This window comes from Buteo buteo, chromosome 2 (assembly GCF_964188355.1).
Source record: "Buteo buteo chromosome 2, bButBut1.hap1.1, whole genome shotgun sequence".
Taxonomy (NCBI): domain Eukaryota; kingdom Metazoa; phylum Chordata; class Aves; order Accipitriformes; family Accipitridae; genus Buteo; species Buteo buteo.
The window spans coordinates 3,509,321-3,530,185 of record NC_134172.1 but is presented as its reverse complement, the minus strand read 5'-3'; the positions used below and the strand labels follow the sequence as shown (position 1 = coordinate 3,530,185).

The following is a 20,865-nucleotide window of genomic DNA, read 5'->3' as shown; positions in this document are numbered from 1 at the left end:
GTACACTCCTCATCCTCTCCAGCGTAAAGTCAGCCGGCTTCACGTGATTCACGAGGTGCCAGAGGATTTTGCACCACGGCGGGTCGGGGAGCGACAGCAGGTCTCACCCCGCGGCTCTGCTGCGGAGAGGTGACCCCAGGGAGAGGGATGACACCCCGAACCCCCTGCAGTATGGCTCTCGGCTCCTGTTCGAGGTCATGCAGGCTGCCGGAGGATTTCCTAGAAAAGGTTTGCTGCATACCAATGGAAATTCAGGCAGTGGATATAGCAGGAAAAAAAACCCAAAACCAAGGTTTTCCAGAAATGGTGGTAACTGGTGGCCTGAGACCCTTCAGCCGTGCTGGGGCCAGGCAGCACTGACCCCACTGATGGGCTGAACAAACTCTCTGGAAGGTCCTAAATGCGTGCGAGGAGCTTGCAATAAGGTTTTTCTCCCCTGAAAACTACTTCTGACAGCACTCGGGTCACTGTAGCCACAGTCCTACCCATCACACACTGTCCCATCACAACTTCACACCCAGGATGCTAAATCCCAGCGCTCGCGATCGGAAGCACGCAGGCAGACCGAGCCGGACACTGGTGAGCAAGCAAGAAAGCCACAGTTATTCCTACTTCTTTTTTTACCTCGTCGCTTATTTTATATGCTGGCTGCCCAATTATTTCCCAGGCCGGATCTGCCCCGCGGTGCCTTTTTGCAATCGCATGGAAGGAAGCTTGAAAATCAGGACTGCCTCCAAAAGTACTGAGATGCCAAGAAAAGCCACGGCAAGGACAAGTCTCTGGACCGTGGGATCATGGCAGCGGGGCATGGTGCTGGAAGGAGCCACAGGCGGATGGGCTTTGGGCTAATTTTGGCTGCTTGAAGCTATCCTGGAGTGTGGCCCCAGCCTTTCTCGGCTTCCCCTGGGATGATTCGGGCACTGGCTTCAGGGACTGCCTGCCCTCATGAATGATGTCTTTCCCAGGCAGTAGTTCAGTAGTATTGGGTCAAAGCAGAGATCACCTCTGCATCTAAAGCCACCAACCCCATGTTCGCCCCTCGGATTTCATTTTATTTTGTATCTCTATTGCCAAAGACCTTGGATAGGCAGGAGGGTGGGAAAAGCGATCAGCTCCTGCCTCAAAAGCGGTGTATCAGCCCGGATTCAGAAAAAAAAACACAAGAGGAAGACTGCAAAGCAATTGCTTTGAAGCTAAAGTACTATGGGGATTTATTATTTTTTTTTGGCATCGGCTCCAAAATACCCTCAGCCCCAGCCGGGGAGAATCCCTGGGGCAGGTTTTATCCCAGCTTTTCCCTGGCGTGGCTCCTCATACCTTCCCACACACCCTTCTTGTGCGGATGAGCCTTCCTCCCCCAGCATCCTCCTCCTGCAGGGATGTAGGACGAGGTGCTGCCACGCTTCCCAAAGCATCTTGCAGAGCTGAAAAAAAGCTGAAATCTGTCCAATTTTATCCCAGTCTGGTGGAAAAGTGAATACCTACATATAAAAAAAATAATCCCTTTTTCTGACATTTCCGCAAGTAACCCAGGAGCATGTCCATTCTTTCACTTGCGTGTACCCTGAGAAGGAGCGACCGTCATCTCAGCCGGAGTCACAGCCATGCTCAGGGGGAGAAATTCATCCCTGTGGTCCTATGGGGCCAGGTGACGAGGTTTTCAACGGCTGGTGGGACAGCTAAATAAAACCACATTTGACAGCGTGAGCTCCCTCATGTCCTTCATCTCACCCACCTTCATCCCAAAATGCCCCAAACCTGTTGGTTGGCACGTTCAGCGCCTTCCTGCCTGGAAGATCTCCTAGGTGGGAAATAGGTTCCCCCAGGACTGCCCTGCTGGCAGTCGCCACTTGCGGTTGTGTAGGACCCTGATCTGGGCTGCGATGCTCAGCATGGTCCTCGCTGCCCCAGGGATGCAGGGATGGCTGCATCCCTAACGAGCCGGTACCGAAAACACAGATCCAGAAAGGTATTTATGTTTGAAAATGCAATTAATAAAATAGACGTCCTATTTTTTGAGGATGCAGAGATTAAAAACTCATTTCAACAGGTGCCTTCACTTACCCAGCTACGAGATTCAACGTGCAGCACGGCCCCTCCGAAACACCCAACACTGAGACAGGGCACTGCCGAAAACGACTCACAAGACACACTCGACAGCCGTTATCACCCTTTCGGCAACCAGCCCGGCTCCAGAAACCCGCTCCGCGTCCCTCCGCCGCCCATCGCCCTCCCGACGGCCACCCCGTCACCTCGCATTAGCGCCGGGCATCCAGGCGTTCACCGTTTCGGTCCGTCAGACACAGCGGCAGCCGCTAAAAGCAGGTCACCCGATATAAGGCGGGTTATTTAGGACTTCCCTCTCTGTTACCACCAGAGAAGGGGGGACGCAAGTGATCTAAACGACTTTTTGGTTTTCCATTTTCCAAGCGCCGCCGTACGGCTGAAGCATTGTCCCTTCCTGGGTACCACTCACCTCTCCCGGAGGGATGCTCGAAGGCTGGGCTCGGGGCTGGCAGCCGCGCAGCTCTCAGGGTGTTGACAGGAGGGCTGAGCAGGCAGCGGCTGGGCATTTCCACCTGGTGACGTCCCACGCAGGTCCCACGCGGTGGCCGGAGACCACTGGACTGAGGCCAACGCCGTGTCTCGGACCTCTGGGTTTTGTCGCTTCGCAGCGCGGGTCCCCTTGCGCTTTCCTGCCGTCATTTCTGCCATCTAGAGGGGACATTTCCCCATTGCAAACGTGTCCCTCAAAACATAACAAAACCGCAAGATTCAGGAAAAAAAATTTTAAAAAAAAAAAAAAATCACAGTCCTTCACTCACCACCGAAAGAAGAACCTGGCCACAGCAATTCGTGCTCTCAGGGTGGGGAGAGCTGGAGGCTAAGTAGGTACATGCCCAGAAAATTTTGGGGGAGCATTTTCCTGGTGCTTTAAACCAAAGCGAGAATGTCACAACATGAAACTCACAACAACAGAAGGGATTTCAGAGTCTCATCTAGGAAAAATATATTTAAAACAGCTCAAGAGAGGTAAATCATCAAAATAATCATTAAATCATCCTCCCGAATGCAGCTGAAGCATTAAAAGGGTGGTCCAACGTCTGATTCTGCTTGCTGCTATCCATAACAACGGGGAGGACGGAGCTCAGTAAATTAGGAGGTAACCTGGACCAAGAGGTACTGGAAGTGTGCTGGAGCAGAGCAGCTGGGTAAACTGGAGAGGTTGGATACAAAGAGGATGAAACCCAAGAGAGCTGAGCGTAAGGTACAACCATGCCCTCGTAAGACGTGGTTTTGGTGAAAAAATATCACAGCCAGGCCTTGCACAGTCCAGCCATTCATGGTCTGCATGACGCCAGCTTGATCAGGGTTTGGTTTTGGGGGAAGACGGCTGGAAGCCACGACCTGTGGGATGGCAGCTCTGCCGGACTCACCATTTCTTGAGGATCAAACGCAAACCACCTGCATCCTCCAGGACAACAGGCTTTGGGATGAGTGACCCTGCCAGCGCCTGTGCCGCACGACTGTTTGTGGCAACCGTTCCTTCCCTGCAGCCCAAAACCAGGTTAACCACCTGGAGGTACCAGACGCAACTTTGCTCATCTCTCTCCCACAGTTAACCTCTGGTGAAGGCTGGGGTGCTTTGAGTGTAAGGGGCTCAGTGAGGAACCAACCCCTCCAAGGACGCTCAGGATACGACCTGCTGGAAGGACCACAGGACTCAGAAGTTACACGAAAGCATCAAGATTAAGGCTGTAGAAAGCTGGGGAAGAGGAGTACAAAGCATCCTCCCAGCCCCTGTCCAGCAAAGCTCTCCACATCTCAAGCCAGAGACCAATACAAGGGACAGTGGCTAGATCAAATGAATCCCTCCTAGGAAAAGGGATTTACTGCTGCCCTCAAGCACATCAACCAAAAAGGCTGCACAGCTTAGGAGGGAAATCTTTTTTCCCTCGACTTGTAGGTATAAAAGCCTCTAAAAATTTACCTGCACCTAAACTAAAGTGGAACAACAACTACACGTGAATTACAAGATTGCTGCTGGCATGGCAGAGTAGAAGCTCACAGTACTTTTCCCGCAGAAAAAAGGCAGCGGATATATCATATCCTGCAACCATTCCCTTCTCCTCTCGGCTTATTAAACAAACCCATCTGTTCACAAAGACCGTGGTTAGAGCAGCCGAGCCGTGCCGACGTGCTGCTCTGCCACAGCGATACAACACAACGCTGCAGAGGCTGAGGGTGGCAGGCACGCCTGGAGGAGCTGCAGCCAGACCTGCAAAACGAAGCAGGAACCAGAGGGAGCAAGAGGATGCCAACACTTGTGACATCAGGTGCCAGTAAAGATGGGAGCCCCTCCGTCCGCAGGTGGAAACAGGGGTCACATCAATCTAAGTAGCTCCCCTTTTATCAAGCGGCATTAGCTGGCACAACATGTACCTCCACAAATATCGCAGCGGGATCCTAAGCTGCGTGCCAGGGCTGCAGCTGCCCAGACAGCTCCTCTACAGCCTCGCAGAGCGGCTCTGCCTTTCGGCAGTGGACGCCGTGCAATCGCTTCCAAAGCATCCGCCTGAAGTACAAACCCGGGAGAGCACACGCCGAGTGTGGGGCGAACAGAAACACAAGTGTGACTGGGTTTCGTTTTCTTTCCTTTTAATAGAAACATCCTAGAGTAATGTGGGAGGAGGATTAGCCTAAAGGGAATGTCTCTCGGAATAAAATGGCATGATGTGCTTCAGGAATGATGTGCAAAGTTAAAATGTCCAAGCAGGCTCAGCTCAGGACTTCCTGGATTCTTGGGTCTTCTTGATTTCCTGCAAGGAGATCAGGAAAACAACTTGAGCATCTCCCAGTCTTTGGGAACAACTCATAGTTTCACAGTTCTGGAGACCACGAGCAATCATCTCCTCAGACCAGCTCCGCAGCGTCACAGGACCAAGCCCAGAGTTTACAAATGAGCCTTTAGGGACAAGGCAAGGTTTGACTTGGAGGCTCTTCAAAAATAGCACACGCCTTCCATACTGTCCAGGGATGTATGTTTATTTTGCCCTTACCCCAGTATCACACTGGATCTGTTTCCCACTTTTAGGCCACTGATCCATCGTCACTCATACGCAATCTGTGCTCAACTATGTCACTTGGCAGCTCAAACCAGATCAAGTGTGGGCATGAGGTCACATTTCTGTGGCTGCCTATAGACAGACCCTCACCGGCTCAGCCTAGAGGACATGCCTGCCCAGGGGGTGAGGCAGAAAAGCCCCAAATGACTCACCTCCAGGAGTACCTCCTTCAATTCGGAATAGGCTTTTTCTAAATCATCATTAATAATGACCAAGTCGAACAGGCCAGGCTCTTTACCTGGGGAAGGAGACGAGGACAGAGGAGTTAGAGGAGAATGAGTTTCTTCCCTGTGTCATCTCTTGTGCATGACCAAAGTTCCTGTGGCATTTTAATATTATTATTTCAGCCACTGCTAATGCCCTTCTCCGCCAACTGCCCACAAGGAACTGCAGTGGGAAACGATGCAGTACGGTGCTTAGATTAAACTCAGCTCCTGTCCAAGCCCTGCCAGCACTCCTTGGAGAACACAGGTCAGATATTCATGCAAAAAACAGCTCTAAACCACCAATGCATCCCCTCTCCCTATGCACCACCTGAAGGCCCCTGGACTTACTAAGCTCCAAATCTACACGAGCTGCAGTCAAACGCTTCAGTAAACTTTCTTCTGTCTCAGTCTTTCGGTCACGTAGTCTTTTTTCCTAAACCCAATGACAAACTTATTAGAGAAACACGTGTTCCAAATGCTGCATGCAGAAACCACCCCCCATCCCACAAGCCGGTGCTGTCTGCCATTTATTACTGCTGGTGACCACAGGCACGTGAAGTAACACTCTGCAAAGGGTGAGTGGCCTCACTTACAGCCCGGAGCAAAGCAGTGGCCAAGCTGAGTTTGAGCTCAAGATCTCCTACCCAGCGCTCAGCTTCCCAGTCTCCTCCCCCCGCCCTGTATTTTTCTTTTTTGCAGGTACTGCTGGGAGATGAAATCTCTCTGCTGGGCTGTGGCATGTGGTGCTGTTGGCTCCCTCCTCCACAAACTCAACGAGAAACAGAGACTGCCTGATCTACTGAGAGCAAGAGGGGAGAGCCAGGATTCGTGGCCTTCACTGCCATGTACTCCTTGCATGGCTTCAGCAAGCCACACACGCATGTCCACATCCCTCTCTGAACCATGACAGTGATTTCACTTCTGCGAGAAGCACACTGCAATCATTATTACACAGGGCCCCATAAGACCAGAGGAGTGTAGGATTTCTGGTGCTGCAGAGAACCAGCCTCCCTCGGTTTAACTTTAATTGCCGGGGGCAAGTCTCAGCACAAAAATCTCCTTCTCTCCCCAGCATTAGGCACAACTAATGCATTTAAAGGCTGGCCACGCTGCAATGGAGTCTATAACCCAATGCAGGCAAACACGCCAAGGTGTGGGAACTGTACAGGAGGGACTCAAAAACACAGCACAGGAAGATTTATCCCTGGGAGCCAGAGGCTGGGGAGTTGGACTGGGCAGAGGTAACAGCGTGTGCTCAGAAATGTCCTCCTCATCTATTCTACAGCCTTTAAAAACATATGGGTGAATCAACGAGGGGGGAGCCCCCATCGCTTCAGAACAAGACGCTGATTACCTCTAACTGCCTAACGGCAAAGGAAGGCAGTCGCTCACCAAGATGTCTATGGACGGAGGCTGCACGGAGATGTAGATGGGGTTCAGGTCTGTCCTCTTGATGTTCTTCACGCCCTGGATGTCAATGTCAAGGACGCAGATCTGGTTCTGGGCCTGAACAGCCTGCACTGCACCTTTACTGGGGACAGAGCAAAGAGGGGTCAGAGCGTCCAGCCGTAGCAGTGGGGGTTTGGTGCATTCCCCTCCAGCAGCAAGTCTTCACCTCACAGGGCTCCCCTGTGCCTGAATTGTGGCAGGAGAGAAGAGAAAGCCTGCTCTGCTCTTGCTAAACAGTTTCTCTTTCCCCAAGTGTCCTCTGGGTCCCTGGGGTGGAGCAGGGACCTGCTGTGTCCTGCTAGAGAGGCTGGCAAAACCACAATGGAAGGTGTGGAAATGGATAATGTGGGACTATCCCATGAGCCGTGTGGCTCGGGTACAGTCTGCCTTTGACAAACACAGGAGCAACCTTCACCAAAGAGCAAAAACACTGAGAATTTTCCTTCTCCACAGACCCACTGATTCGTGTACCCATGCGCTCTCTTGAAGGATGCTTGACAGAGATGGATGCTCCTGCCTGGGTCACAAGATCCACAGTTAAGAAAATATTTTTTAAGTGGCAGTTCTTATAGTTCATTAAAAGCAGTACCTCTTCCTCAACACAGGGGAACTGCCTTGAGCTTGTTTCTGAACACCCACAATCCTCCCTTGAAAAGCAGCAACACCAACCCTCTCCTGGTGCACTGGAGGTACCTGGACTAGTTACTGGGTAGCAGCCCTCGTGGGAGGCTTTTCAGTCGGTATCTGCACAGTGCTGGGCACAGGTTCTCCTTCAAGCCAGGGCTCCGTGGCACGATGGACAGTGGGGAGAGAATCCCTGCCAGGAGCTCAGAGGTGGCACTGCAGGTTTTGAGGGAGTGAAGTCGGGAGGTCATGCAGTGGCAGATGAGATTAAGAACAGATCTTAAGGTGGCTGGTGACTTTCCTCCTGACCTGGGGAGGTCACAAATCCCAACAGGAAGAAGAAAGCTGAAGCAAAACTGTGAGACCAGCACTGTGCCCTATACAAATACAGAGGTTTGCTGCCTTGCCTGAGTGGGCAGCAGCAAGAGCCCAGATAGGTGCACCATCCACAGCAAATCCACAAAAACTCCCCAATATGGCTTGGTTTGCCTTGTGAAAGCCACAGGCTTTATCTGATGTCACCAGGTATCAACTAACTCCCGCTACAACTGATCTACAAAGAGCCAGCAGCTCTCAGAGCCCCAAGAAAGAGACCCCATGCCTGCACTCTGATTTCAGCCTCTAATTTAAGGCGACTTCAAGAAATTCTGGTTTCTGTGGGTGGGACTCAGTGCTATCCCACAGACAGGGCCCTTTCAGGGCTCTTAAATTAAGCAATTAATTTTTAGTTATTCATTATTATTAGCTGATGAGATTTAGGGAACAGAAAGGCTTGGCAAAAACTTCAACCGTTCTGATAAGCATGAGGGACTCTCTCCATTTTATCACACATCTGATTAGAAACAATCTTAGGCACTTGTAAACATAGGCTTAGAGAGTTTCTGCATTTGTTTTGTTTGCAAACTGGTCTTTATTGCTTTGGGTTTGGGTTAATTTCATCCTCCCGCCCTGCATGCCCACCACTACAGGCAGAGCACAGGCAGCACGAATATGCAGAGGGGACCAAAGATGAAAGTAAGGGCCAGGGAGAACAGCACCTCAGAAACAAACCCCAGCACGTCATTTAATTTGGTTAAAATATCAAACTCCTGCCAATTTCAAGGAAATTGGCTGAGATGTCTTCTCAGCACCCGCCCTGAGGAAAAGGCACCAAAATCAACTCCATCTATGTATCAGGCATCAGAGAGCAGCCGTCTCCTCCACGCTGCAGCCTGCTGGATTAAGCAGGACACACGTGAAGGAAGGAAGCCTGTCCTACGCAGGATGAAGCCAGGGATTAAGGAGCCTGAATTCAGTTTCTCCTTGGTGCTGGGTATTTGGAGGATGAGCGGTCAGGTTTTGCTTCTCTTGCCAAACCAGCGACACTGCAAGTATCAAGGCCAGGGCAGGGGACTGTGCTCCTCCATCAGCCTCAGAGGCAGCATGGCCAGACCCCTGCGAGGCTGCCCGTAGCTGTGATGACAGCAGTGATGCCTATGCCTGTTACATTAAAACAGCTACATTACCGAAATGCATAATTGTCCTCAGAAGGAAACTTTGCCATCTCCAAAAAAATCCTCAAAAAAGCACATTCGGCTCTTTAAGAAATGTAAGTCTTCCTAAAAAGTGTTTCAGGCAAATTTCTTTAATGCAACTAATTAAATATCTCAAAAAACATTTAACTTTCCTCCTTAGCAGGTCCTTTACTATAGCGTCACAATTTTCTCACAATAATTATATAAGATAACTGACTTCTAATTAACATTGCAGCTTAATGTTTTATTGATCATCAGCTCCAATGCCGATGGCAACGCTATTTTAAAATCCACCTAACTCTTGAACCCCAGTCAAGGGTGCCACACAATTTATCTATTCATAAGCAGCCACTTTACCAAAGCAGCACACAAATTTTTTTTCACAACAGCCAGTACAGATATCATTGCTTCTGCTCCTGAATTCATCATATTCAGACCATTAGGTAATGCAGGGAAAATGAAAGTAAGCCTCCATTCTGCCCACTACTTTCTGCAAGCACTTGGAAAATATTAAGGAGTATAAATAGTCTGTGAAAATCATCCCTGTGCTAGAAAAGTGTTAAGCGTATGAACCATTTCAGCAGCCCTCAAACACTGGAGGCTATAGTGAATCTCGTAACCTAATAACTATTTAATTATGATGAGCTAGCTCTCCGCAAGAGTTAGTTTTGCCATCTTAATAAAGCCGACAAGGACCCTGCTATGAAAATTAAAGGCTTTGCTTATGGCAAAAATCTGCATGTTTGGGAGAAAGCAGTGTTGCTAAGTTCAAATATTCTTTTCCTTCACCATCATCTCAGCGCCGGCACCGCCTGGGTTCAGTGGTGACAGCATCTGAACTGCATACCTTGTCCCGTACATATTTCCAGAGAACTCTGCGTGCTCGATGAATTCACCAGCATCGATTTCTTTCTGCATTTCCTCTCTGGTCACAAAGTGGTAATCTGGATAGGGAAAACAGGAAAAATAGACAGAAATTAACAGCTTTGAAGGTAAAGTTCATGGTCAAAATGACACCCATGGGTGCTTAGGGGAGAAGCAACTTAAAATCTGCTTTGGACAATGTTGGCAGACTGCAGATACTGACTTCCTAATTACTGCATACAGCATCCCCTCTCCACATCAATTGTCCAGACACCTGCTCAAAATGTTCTGGAGCTTTCCGTGTGGCCAGAAATGCTGCTGTACCCCCCTTTTCATACCCTTTCTGGTGCAGTGGGAACCACCTCCCCCTCCCCACAGGTGTGGAACACATTACAGCAGGACTGCCAAGGCCCTTAATTTGAAAGCACTGATGATTATAGACTAGAATGGGACAAGAGAGAGGGGGAGATAAAAGGGAACATCAAAATCAAACTAACTAAAAAAGAACATTTCTCTATCTTTTGTTAAAATCCCTCCCCTTCACTTCAAAGTGAAAACTACCATCGGAAATTATATGATTCTTTCTGAAATATGCAAACAAACCAGAAAACAGAAAAGCAGCTGGCCAGCTGGATGCAAACTAATAATACAGATAAAGACATCTCATTAAGCAGTTGCATTTTCCAAAGCAGTGTGCATTTGAGGTATCTCACCAGAGCTACCTGGCACTTCAGAAAATCAAGCCACTCAATGCCCAAGTATGGACCAGGGCACTTAAACTGAGAGCCCTGCTTTGAAAACCTTGGCCAGCAAGTCACAGAGACAGTGTCTAGAAAAGAAAACTGGCAGCACATGCTCTGCCGCTGTTAACATTTCACCGCTTAATTAAATTTTGGTTTTGTTCTGCCAAGTCCATCCCTCTTCGTTATCTTCTCTCCAACGCATGGCACATGCTGCGGAACAGCGGTAAACAGCTACGGTCTTATTGCCACAGAGCTAAAGAACAAAAGTGCGTGTATGCATACAGATTTATACACACATATACAAACACACTCTCAAATATATAATTACTGAATACCTGCCTAAGGAAATGCACCCTATAAACACAGAAGTAGGACTACCTTATCTGCTAGTGGAGATTCATGCATGCACTTCACATAAAAACTTAAAATTTTTCAGAGGAATTATTTGCCGAGTCTGATGAGACAGGCTCAACTGCAACACACTCACCTTTGCCATTTACTTCTCCGGGTCTTGGCTGCCTCGTGGTATCTGTAAGCAAAAAAAAGCCTCGTAAATTTTGTAGATCACTCAAGGAAGTAATAGTATCAAAGAAATAAAAGCACACACGCAGCAGATTAACCCAATCATGTAGTACGCTGATCCTCTATTTAAAATGATCAAAGCTTCTGCAATCAGCTAGTGTAACACACAACGACATGCTGGATTGGCCTTTAATCAAAGAATCCTAGATAATCTGAAAACAATCAGTTAAAATTGTTAGGGGCTGAGAAGTCAGTGTGGGACTTACCAGGCTGGGCTTAGTTTTCAGCTCTGCTACAGCCTTCCTGTGTAATCCTAGACGCGTTATTTAGACTTCTGCCTCAGTTCAGGGGAATTAGCGGTGCCCTACTTCACAGAGCTATCTTAAAAGACCATGCAGCACCTACATAGGCGCTTAAAATAGCCAGATTTAATGAGTAAGGGCAAACTCCTGCATGAGGTAGGTGAATAAATCGGACAGCCTTTGAACCCTGTTGGAAGTCGTTCAAACCAAAAACGAGCTGATAGTCATCATGGAGGGCAGCACCGACTATTTTATTTAGGACCAGCAGGAGTTAACCTACTGCAACAAGACTCTGATCACCTGTAAGTTTTTATAAAGCACCAGTTGCCTAAGTGGCCTACGGAGATTTAGGAAAAAAATATCTACCGGTAAAGAGGCAACCTTGGGGAAAACAGTAAGCTTTAGTTTGGACTGAGATGAGAGATTCAGTTGAATCAAGAGCATAGGATGAAACACACAAAAGGAAAGATAATTTTAAGTTTTTTTCATCTCCAGTAACATTAAATTTTTAAACATCCAGTATTTGCCCTTTCATGGTAGAACACATCCAGATCTCACAGACCTCAAAGCAAGGATTTCACTTGCAGTATCCAAAGCATTAGGACAGTAAAAAACATTTTGGTAACACACTTAAAAACACTTTGCAGGACTCCAGGGAAAATAAGGTGAATGAGGTGTGGACACAGCCCAGACTCTGAGGGTAACCTTTAAGGTGTCACCCATGAAAAAGGAAACAAAATTAGTGTTGCAACAGGCACACTGCCTGAAGAAAATTCCCTGCACTTACTCTGTTGTGGATGCAGGAGGACTTCAGCACTGCCTGCAGCGTGCAGGCAGGTGTGAGTGGATCGAGCTGGCCAGCCAGGGGTTATTTTCACATTACAGGGAACCATCCCAGGTAGAAAAAAAAAAAAAAACCAGGACCCTTGGCCAGGACTTAGCGACCGACGTAGAAAAAGTCAACAAACCACCAGAGCAACAGCTGGAGGAAGAACGTACGCAGGTGATGGGGCAAAGTCTTTCACTGACTGACCCAGTAATGAGATGGGCTTCACAAAACTCTTTAAAATCCCCATCAGCTCCCACAGGTGGGTGGAAAGAATTGGCTTTTGAAACAGAGGCCTGTGGGGGATTTTGTTACTTTCAGAGTCAAGAAGCACTCAGAAAAATCTCATCACCTCTCTGAGCTGTGTTTAGAGGTGTGGGGAGTCACCAGACCTGGAAAGGGTGCTATTCCAGACAAATCCTAGACTTGCCACTCAATACCAGTAGTAAAAGGCATCCTGACTTATTTAAACATCCCAAAGAGCCCACAGACAAAGACACAGGCAAGCCATGGAAGCCCATTATTTGATGCTTGAATACAGCTACAGAGGCAGGTTCTGGGCTAGCGGCCCTGAACTCCTCCACTGCCTTTCCCCAGAGACACATGGATACTCACGGGAGACGCTGAAGCCAAAGATGTTCTCGTAATCTTTAAGCAATTTCTTTAATAAAGTGCTCTTCCCTGCACCCGATGGGCCACTCAGAACCACTGGTCTCGGTCCCTGCATGGCTAGAGACAGAAAAATAAGTGTCCGGTTAGAAACACCCATGAAAAAACACAGCTGTGGATTCCCAGGGGTGCTCGGCCCCACAAAATAGCGTCTATCCTTTACCTTCAGATACAAGTTTCTGCAAGCAAATCTGAAACGATGAGAAATCACAAGCCTAGAGCTGATAGAAAGTAACTGGGAGTGCAAGAAGTACCAGGGAAATGCAAACAACTATTAAATTAGCAAATTGGCAGCAAATGGTGGGAGCCACCACCTCTGTACCCCTACAAAAGATGTGAGCTGGGAGCCCTGAGGAGTCAGATATCGTTTTTTGTGAAGCAGAGAGCAGAAGCCACCAGCAACGCAGCAGGACAGCTTCACCTCGCTTTGCTGCTGGCCCCAATTCTTACCTGGGGAACAAATACCTCAGACAAATAAAGGACATGTATCACTCCAGCATGAATGCTCATTCTCAAGGGACTGAGGTTAAACGTATAGGACATAGCCCAAAGGAGGAAGAAACTGGGCTCCAGCTGCCACTAAACTTGGATAATTCAAGCCAGCTCTGTCCTAGCTCTGTTCTCTGTCACCAGGGTTGGTCCCTCTGGGACCCAAATCCTAGGGAAGACTTTCTCCAACAGGAGAAAAATGCTGTCTTTGCCTGGTGGCACCTGGAAACATCACAGGACATCCACACACACTGGGCAATGCCAGCTTAATACTTGTCCTTACTGATGAAAGTTATAGTCACAGCCACTTCCCTCTCATGGGGAGGGGCCACAAGGAGGGTTTGCAGGAGACGCTGGCAAGAAAATAGGACAGAAATCAGCCAGCATTACACACACGCCACTCCAAGCGAGGGATGGGATGCCCATGAGATTGCCACACCTCTTATGTTGCCCCTTTACATCCTAACAAGTACAAACTACGAGCCTGTGACAGACAGTTAAATGTTTCCTATCAGTCCTGGGATAAATATCCACACGCAAAGCCTCTACCATAAGCAGACAATGTACTGAAGCCCAGACCCAGAAGCCCATTGCATCCTCCACCACTAAACCCCAAAGCCTTGCAATAGCAGTCTGAACACGGGTGTGATCTGGAACACGAACATGCTTTGGGGTTTATTTCCATACTTCCTGGAGCACTAACCCCAGCTCAAGGTGTTTTGTGGCAAGAGAGAAGGGTTTGGTTCCTGGTACAGGTGAAAAAAAGCAGCCTGGGGCCACACAGTCCTTTCTGCAGTTGTTTCTTCAGCCAGAAAGAAAAAACTGGGTGTTTTCATGTGCCTGCGTCTCTGGGGAGGAAGAAAGGTTAATTACCAACATGTGAATAAAGAAGAAAATCCTGTGCAACAGTGCAGGGAGTACCACTGGGGACCCTCATCCATCAACAGCAGTTCAGCAGCTTCTAAAACAGAGGTGATGACGAGAGCAGAACAAATCAAACAAGCCTATTTTTCCTATTTAAAAGCAATTACTTTCTGCAAGCAGTAAAGCCCCTGGAAATGCATTTTTTTTTTAACCTCATCAGCTGGGCGTGACCTCAGTCAGGAGCAATCAGCCGACAGACAGTATAATGCCTTTCCATTTTAAATTAGATCATAGCAATGTCACCCTGACCTTACAAATCACTTTTTAAACAGCCTTAAGCCAAATGCCGTCTCTTACAAAATCAGCCGCAGATCGTGCGGCAGGCTAATCTAGCAGGGTTGCCTCCCTGACCCCGGCCTGCGTGAGCTGGATACCTCCTTATCCCTAAATCCCTCCTGCACAGCTCTGCGATCACGCAGACATCTACCAGGCAGCACTCCAGCGAGCAAATTATAGGAGCTTTCCCTCCGTTCCCCAAGGATGCTTCGTACTTGTCTGACCAGAGTTTATCCAAGCCTGTATGTAAGGACGGGGTGTTAATACACAAAGTCTAAGTAGATGCCAGCAGCAGCTAACGCAGGCGTGAGAACACCCACGTTCAATCACCATCTAAAAGGAAACTCAATTTTTTTTTTTGCTGTTGGTATCCTCCAGGTGCCACAGCCCCAGAGGCCCCCCAGATCAGACATTCTCTGGGGATCTCGGAGGACAGGTCCCATCGCATGTGCATGGCCATGTTGCTGGATTAGGCTCCATCATCCAAAAAACACAACTAGGCTGCACAAGCTCTAGGAAGCCCTTCTGGGGACCTGTCCTGTCTTTCCCTTAGCCCTCGAGATTTTATAATTTCCAAATGTCACAGGTTTTGCCTAAATGTTCAATACCAAAAGAGAAAAGCACACCCTCCTACACCTCCTCACCAGTGAAATGCTATTCAGTGCTTGCAGCAAGGAAGCCTCTGAGTTGCTTGCTGAGTTGTCTCAAGCATCTCTCCCTCTCTTCTGCCCCTGCCAGTTCCTCTCGCCCCCATAAATAAAACAGGTGAGCCCTGACCATTGCTTGCAAAACACTCCAGAAGAGAAAGAGGAGCTACACAAAGTTCATCCAGCGCACTTCACAACATGCCTGCTCCTGAACGATGCTCCTTAATCGCACGCCAGCTTCCTCGGCCACCGCTGAAAGCCCCTGCAAGTGACATTCAGATGCCAGCACAGATTCAGTCCAGGCATTTCACGGCTTTTCCTCTGCCATGATCCGGCTGTGCCAACAAGAACTGCTCTGGATGCACAAGTCCCAGCCCCAGCCTGCAGAACCCAGCCAGGAGGCTCACATCCCAGCTAGAGGGAGAAGAGCTTTCCTCTCTCCCTCCTCAAAATTTTATCTGCCCTTTAGCAGGCACTGATAGGAAAAGGGGAATCTAAAGCTGCCTAAATCACTTATAAACATTTCATTCAACCCCAGACAAACTGGGAAGCGGTAAGAGGAATGGGCAGAGCACTGGCTAGCAGCAGGCTCCAATGCATCCTTACCTTTTGCTTTTACTCCCTTTCAGCCAAGGTATAAAGTCCAGCTCCTTGCAGCGGCAACAGGCTCACAATACGAGCGAGCCGGCAGAAAGCTGGGCTATTTGTGAGCTGCCTAAAGCCTTAATTACCGAGCTGCAATTTTAAGATGGCCAATGAAAACTGCTCGCTGGTCTTTAATCTCCTCTTGTGGTTTCTCCTCCGCTCTCTGCTCTCTTGGCTAGTAAAGCTGCAGTCAACCACCACTAATGGGCTGACAGGTGCCGGCACGTGCCGGCCTGGCGTTTCGGCAAACAGCAGAACCGTCCCCGTCCCTATACCTAACCTCACGGATTGCACATCCCCCACAGTCACCAACGCAAACACACACGGGGAAGAGCTGCTATCTGTGGGTCAGAGGGAGGTCTGGTACCTCCCAGGTGAGACCACCGGCTCATTCGGGTTGGAGAGGGCCTTGGGAGACCTCCAGCCCACCCTCCTTCTGAAACATAGCACGTCTTTAGCTGGTGATCAAGCGGTGGTGCCCACAGACACCAAGATCAGATGGGCTCTTAGATAGCACTGATGCACATCAGGCAAAAACCCCAGGCTATAAAGCTGCTACGCTCGCATTACACACCCAACAGTTGTGTGGTTGAGGCAACTCTTTTAGAAAATCACTCAGTCTTGGTTTTAGCCAGGATTTCACCTTCCACAGTGCTCCTCTTCTGAAGTCCGCATAGCTGTTGCCTCCAGCCGCTGCTTTGCCTCAGGTCAGCGATTAGGCTACTTATCCACCACGAAGGCAACAGAGAAATTCCTTCTCCTGCCCACGCAGATCCGAACCCAGGCCTCCAAACTGCACGTCCCAGCACCTCCATAGTGGGACCCTGCAGGGTCTGTGCTGCCCTGATGCTGGTGGTGCTTTTCTGCCCAAAAAAGCACCGGTGGGGCATCAGGGGAAGATGGAGACGCTCTCCTTTACCTTATTCCCTTTCTTCCCCCAAATACTCAGAACTAGAGTGAGAAAAGACACATGGGTTGCGACCACAGGTCTCACTTCTTTGAGAAACGGGCTAAAAATAAACCAAGAGACTTGGAGGTGCTTCCTCTTGCCTCCCTCCAAATGTATCCCTTCTCTTTTGCTGGAGATCTGCAGAGGAAAACAAGACGTAATTTAGAGGGGATAAAAAAAAAAAGCCATTTCCACTGCCAGATGAAGGGGCTAGGCCCTCGTGGGCGGCAGACGGCAAACACCCGGCTGGCAAACTGGGAATCTGCCAGCACAGAGCAAAACCAGCTCCCACGCAGCATTTTCAGAAGGCGTCCACCACCCAGCACAGTGCAGAATTTTGGGGGCAGCTGCTCGGGGCCGGAGAGGTGAAGGACGAAGATGTGCTGGGAGGGTGAACGAAGGAGATGATCTCTGCCTCGAGACGTAAGCAGCACAGATGTGGGAGAGGATGCGCTCACCTCCACCGTCAGATTTGGTTAAACACAAGCCCTGACCCCAAAAAATCACTTGTAACGATGCTTCTCCGCTCCCCCAGCCCCATCAAACCCAGTTCCTCTCCCTCTGGCAACCTGAAGCCCTCAAAAACCGTAAGTAAAGCACCAAAAAAGCCTGGAAAACCCAGTCTGGTGGATATGGGGCTTTTTAAATCTCCTGTTTCATTCTCAGCCCAGTAAGGCATCTGCCTGTCACATTTTCAAGCTGTTTGCAGCAGTAACATTACAGGTACATATTTATTTTGAGCAGAAGTTCAATTTTCTCCCCCCTTTGCCCAGATTTTGGCATTTTCAGAGCAGCCAATCTACAAATATCTAGCACAGAGGGTCTCTCGCCTCCAACGGGTTACTCTTAAAACGGTTCTGGATCCGGCCTAACCACCACATACCACCAAAACCACAGCGGGCTGGAGTCAACCAGCAACAGAGCAGCACAGCTATTTAATAAAGATCCTCACGTTTGGGGAGGTGCCACACCTGAGACTGAGGACAAATGGCCACGTAGACCCCTCTGGGCTGCAAATAGACAAGGTGGTCCCCAAAGGAGGACGCAGGAATTTGTCACTAGGGCGAGGAACGTTTCTCAGTCTGCTCCTGCCTGCTAAACTCACCCTGGATTTTAACTGGGAGGCAGCAGCACGACCAGTAAAGCAAAGGACAGACATCACAAGAGTTAAACAAAATTAATGCTGATTAGCAGAGAGGCTTTAAAGAGGAGGTAGAGCCCCCTTACAAAGTAGAAAAGAAGATTAAAGGACAGTTTCCCGGGAGCCCCAAGAAAGGTCTCCTGGATTAGGATTATAATCCCATTCTCTATTTTTAGCAGGTTCATTATAAAGCTGCAACTCCCACCTTCCTACGTTTTGGGACGCTTTCTGAAAACCCCAGCCAGCCACAGTAACACAACAAAGCTTAACATTATCTGAGAGCAGGCAGATGCTCGGCATCTCGATGTCTGTGAGAAGCCCTAAGGGCAGAACATCCCCTCGGCCGGTCAGAGGGCACCGGCTACTCCAACGGCTAGAGCCCTGGACCCACACTCGTTCAGTCGGGGAACGGGTGGGTGAAAGCTCCGGGGCTTCACGTGCAGTTTCTCAGCATGCAGAGACTGTGCAGGACAGCCGGGCTCAGAGGTTCTGCCCCGACAGCCAGCAGGTTGCTTAAATAAAAATAATTACTTGCAGTACTGAAACAGGAGCAGAACATCCCCACTGCGGTACCCAGAGCTGGCGGGAACCCTCTGCCGCCTTTTTCCTGGAAACAATTATCTAAAAAGCACTAATTAGCCCCTCCACCGGCTGCACTGATTCGCACTCCCTGCGTTGCGGGGCGCAATGGTGCAGCAGGAGGAACAAGAACCACTGTCTCAAGATTACTGTGGAAACCAGCTAGGTCCAGGCCACAGACGAGGCCAGGACTCACTCCAACACCGCGTCCTGCTGCAAAACCGGACCAGTTTAACCAACGAACTGGTTCGGGCCAGTCTACCCGGCTGGGTAAATGCCAGCAGAGGCGAAGCTCAGCCAGGTGCGGTTTTGCCATCCGCTTCCCCTCACGAACGCTGCGTTTCACCACACAGCACCCTCCCTCAGGCCGGTACCTCACAGCCCCGGGGGCCGCTTGGGCCCCCTCAGCCGAGGAACCTTGTGAGGAGGATGGACAGCCCGGAGGACGCCGCCAGGGCCCGGGATGGGCCTCAAAACCTCCCGTTCTGTCCCGTTCCGTCCCGCTCACCCGCCGCCCGGGCGATGGCACCGCGCAGCCGCCGCCAGCTCATGGCGGGAGGGGAGAAGCGGGGAGGGAGGGGAACGACGGGAAATGGCGGATCGCTCCCAGCAGCCCCCGCGCCGCCGTCGCCACGTGACCTGACGTCAGGCGGGGCGGGGTTTGGGGGTGGGGGAAGAGGAGCGCTGCACGCCGGAGGGAGCGGTCACGTGAGCGGTAGGGCGGTGGGGCAGACCACCGGTGCGGGGGAGGGGGGGAGATGGGCCGAACTACAGCGCGGTGGGGGGAGTTGCCCTGGGCTGAAGTATTGGGGGGGGGGTGTCCTGGGTCGAACCACATTGGGGGGCGGGGGGGGGGAGCCCTCGTGGGGCTTGAACCGTCGTTGGGGTAGGAGGGAGCCATCGTGGGACTGAACCATGGCGGGGCGCGGGGGGGGGGGCATGGTGGGGCCGAACCATGGCGGAGGCGGGGGGGGCATCGTGGGGCCGAACCATGGCGGGTGCAGGGGGGAGCCACGGTAGGGCTGAACCATGACAGCAACAGGGGGGAGCCATCGTGGGGCTGAACCATAGTGGGTGATGGGGGGAGCCACGGTGGGGCTGAACCATGGCGGGTGCAGGGGGGAGCCACGGTGGGGCTGATAAACGACAGAGAGGGGACCTGTGGGGGGGCCACACCGTGATGGGGACAGGGGACTGTCACCCCCCAGCCACCCCAAGGAAAGCTCCTTGTCCCCAGGAGGCCACCTCAGCTCCCGCTCCCTTTGCCGGGCACCTGTGTGGAGGATCCGGCCTCCCTCACCTGGACTAAGATGGCGGCCACGAGCCGGACACTGAGGTGAGCAGGCTGGCCCTTCAGCAGGAGCCTCAGCGGGGCTGGGTTCCACAAGGCGGCGGGGGAGGTTGGCGTTCTCCACCATTTAACCCACTGCCACGGCAACGTCTCCCACTCTCTCACCCCTGACCGACCATGCTCTCCCTCCATTCCGCCTTCCCGCCAGCGCCCTGCGCCTCGACGCCTTCCCCAGCCTGCTGCCGGCCTTCACCACCTCCGTCCGCCTCAACTCCAACCGCGCCGCCGTCTCCCACCTCCGCAGGCAGCTCTACGGCCGGCTCTACCCCATCCTCCTGGTCAAAACCGACGGCTCCACCGTCCGCCTCCGCTACAAAGAGCCGAAGAGGATCCTCATGGTAAGGGAGGGGGTAGGCTGAGGGGGAAGGCGAAGCCCTCCCCTGCCCCAGGCAGGGGGGTTTTCACACCGTGCCCCCCTCAGCTGCCCCTGGACAGCAACACGCTGCCCGAAGCGGAGCGCAAGGCCCGGCTGAGGAGGCAGTTCCCCAGCAAGCCGAAGGCTGGGCCGGAGGAGACCTTCGAGGGCATCGACTTGGCCACCTACAAGCGGTTCTGGAAGAAATGACGCCCTGAAATTAAAAAAAAAAAAAAATTATTTTTCTTTAAATAAATAAGCGAAGCTGAGAAACGAGTCGTCGCGGTGCGGTTTTGTGAGGGGGGGACTGAGGCGGCACCGCCGGTTGAACCACGGCCCAGCCCCCCCCCCCTCCGGCCTTACGCAGTGGTATCGCCCGCAAGCGAGCGCACCCCCACCGCTGTGACGGAGGTGGTAGCGGCCGGGGCGGGGCGGGAGAGCGCGCGGGGCCCGGAGCGGCGCGCGAGGTGCGTGCTGGGGGGGGGGGTGGGCGTGGAGGGGAGGGGGCGTGTGTGACCCCGCCATTTTCAGCCATTTCCCCCCCCCCCCCCCCAAAAAAAAAGAACAAAAAACCAACGGGTGTACAGCCCCTGGGCTGGCAGTGACCCCCCCCCGGGCAGTGTAGCCCCCCCCAGGCCCTGCAACACCCCCTCCGGGTCGTAAA

At 51.1% G+C, this 20,865-nt stretch overlaps 2 protein-coding genes across 11 annotated transcripts; one reads left to right on the top strand and one right to left on the bottom strand.

Moving 5' to 3' along the window:
• Positions 1–4,644: 4,644 nt before the first annotated feature.
• Positions 4,645–19,140, bottom strand: GUK1 (guanylate kinase 1). Of its 9 annotated transcripts, none has more exons than XM_075043892.1 (9): positions 19,004–19,140; positions 14,038–14,182; positions 12,792–12,905; positions 11,014–11,055; positions 9,767–9,863; positions 6,725–6,863; positions 5,681–5,765; positions 5,279–5,364; positions 4,645–4,820 (listed from the first exon to the last, which is right to left on the bottom strand). In XM_075043892.1, the coding sequence occupies exons 2-9, from the start codon at positions 14,168–14,170 to the stop codon at positions 4,785–4,787; spliced, it is 732 nt and encodes a 243-aa protein (XP_074899993.1). In that variant the 5' UTR covers positions 14,171–14,182; positions 19,004–19,140; the 3' UTR covers positions 4,645–4,784. The 9 variants fall into 9 exon arrangements, with proteins under 9 accessions (XP_074899993.1, XP_074900001.1, XP_074899976.1 ...); XM_075043900.1 differs by having other exon boundaries at positions 18,870–19,006; XM_075043875.1 differs by lacking the exon at positions 19,004–19,140 and adding an exon at positions 16,401–18,815.
• Positions 19,141–19,149: 9 nt separating this feature from the next.
• MRPL55 (mitochondrial ribosomal protein L55) lies at positions 19,150–20,499 on the top strand. Of its 2 annotated transcripts, none has more exons than XM_075043842.1 (4): positions 19,150–19,210; positions 19,733–19,831; positions 19,995–20,184; positions 20,268–20,498. In XM_075043842.1, the coding sequence occupies exons 2-4, from the start codon at positions 19,806–19,808 to the stop codon at positions 20,409–20,411; spliced, it is 360 nt and encodes a 119-aa protein (XP_074899943.1). In that variant the 5' UTR covers positions 19,150–19,210; positions 19,733–19,805; the 3' UTR covers positions 20,412–20,498. The 2 variants fall into 2 exon arrangements, with proteins under 2 accessions (XP_074899943.1, XP_074899951.1); XM_075043850.1 differs by lacking the exon at positions 19,150–19,210 and adding an exon at positions 19,212–19,234 and having other exon boundaries at positions 20,268–20,499.
• The last annotated feature ends 366 nt before the right edge of the window (positions 20,500–20,865 follow it).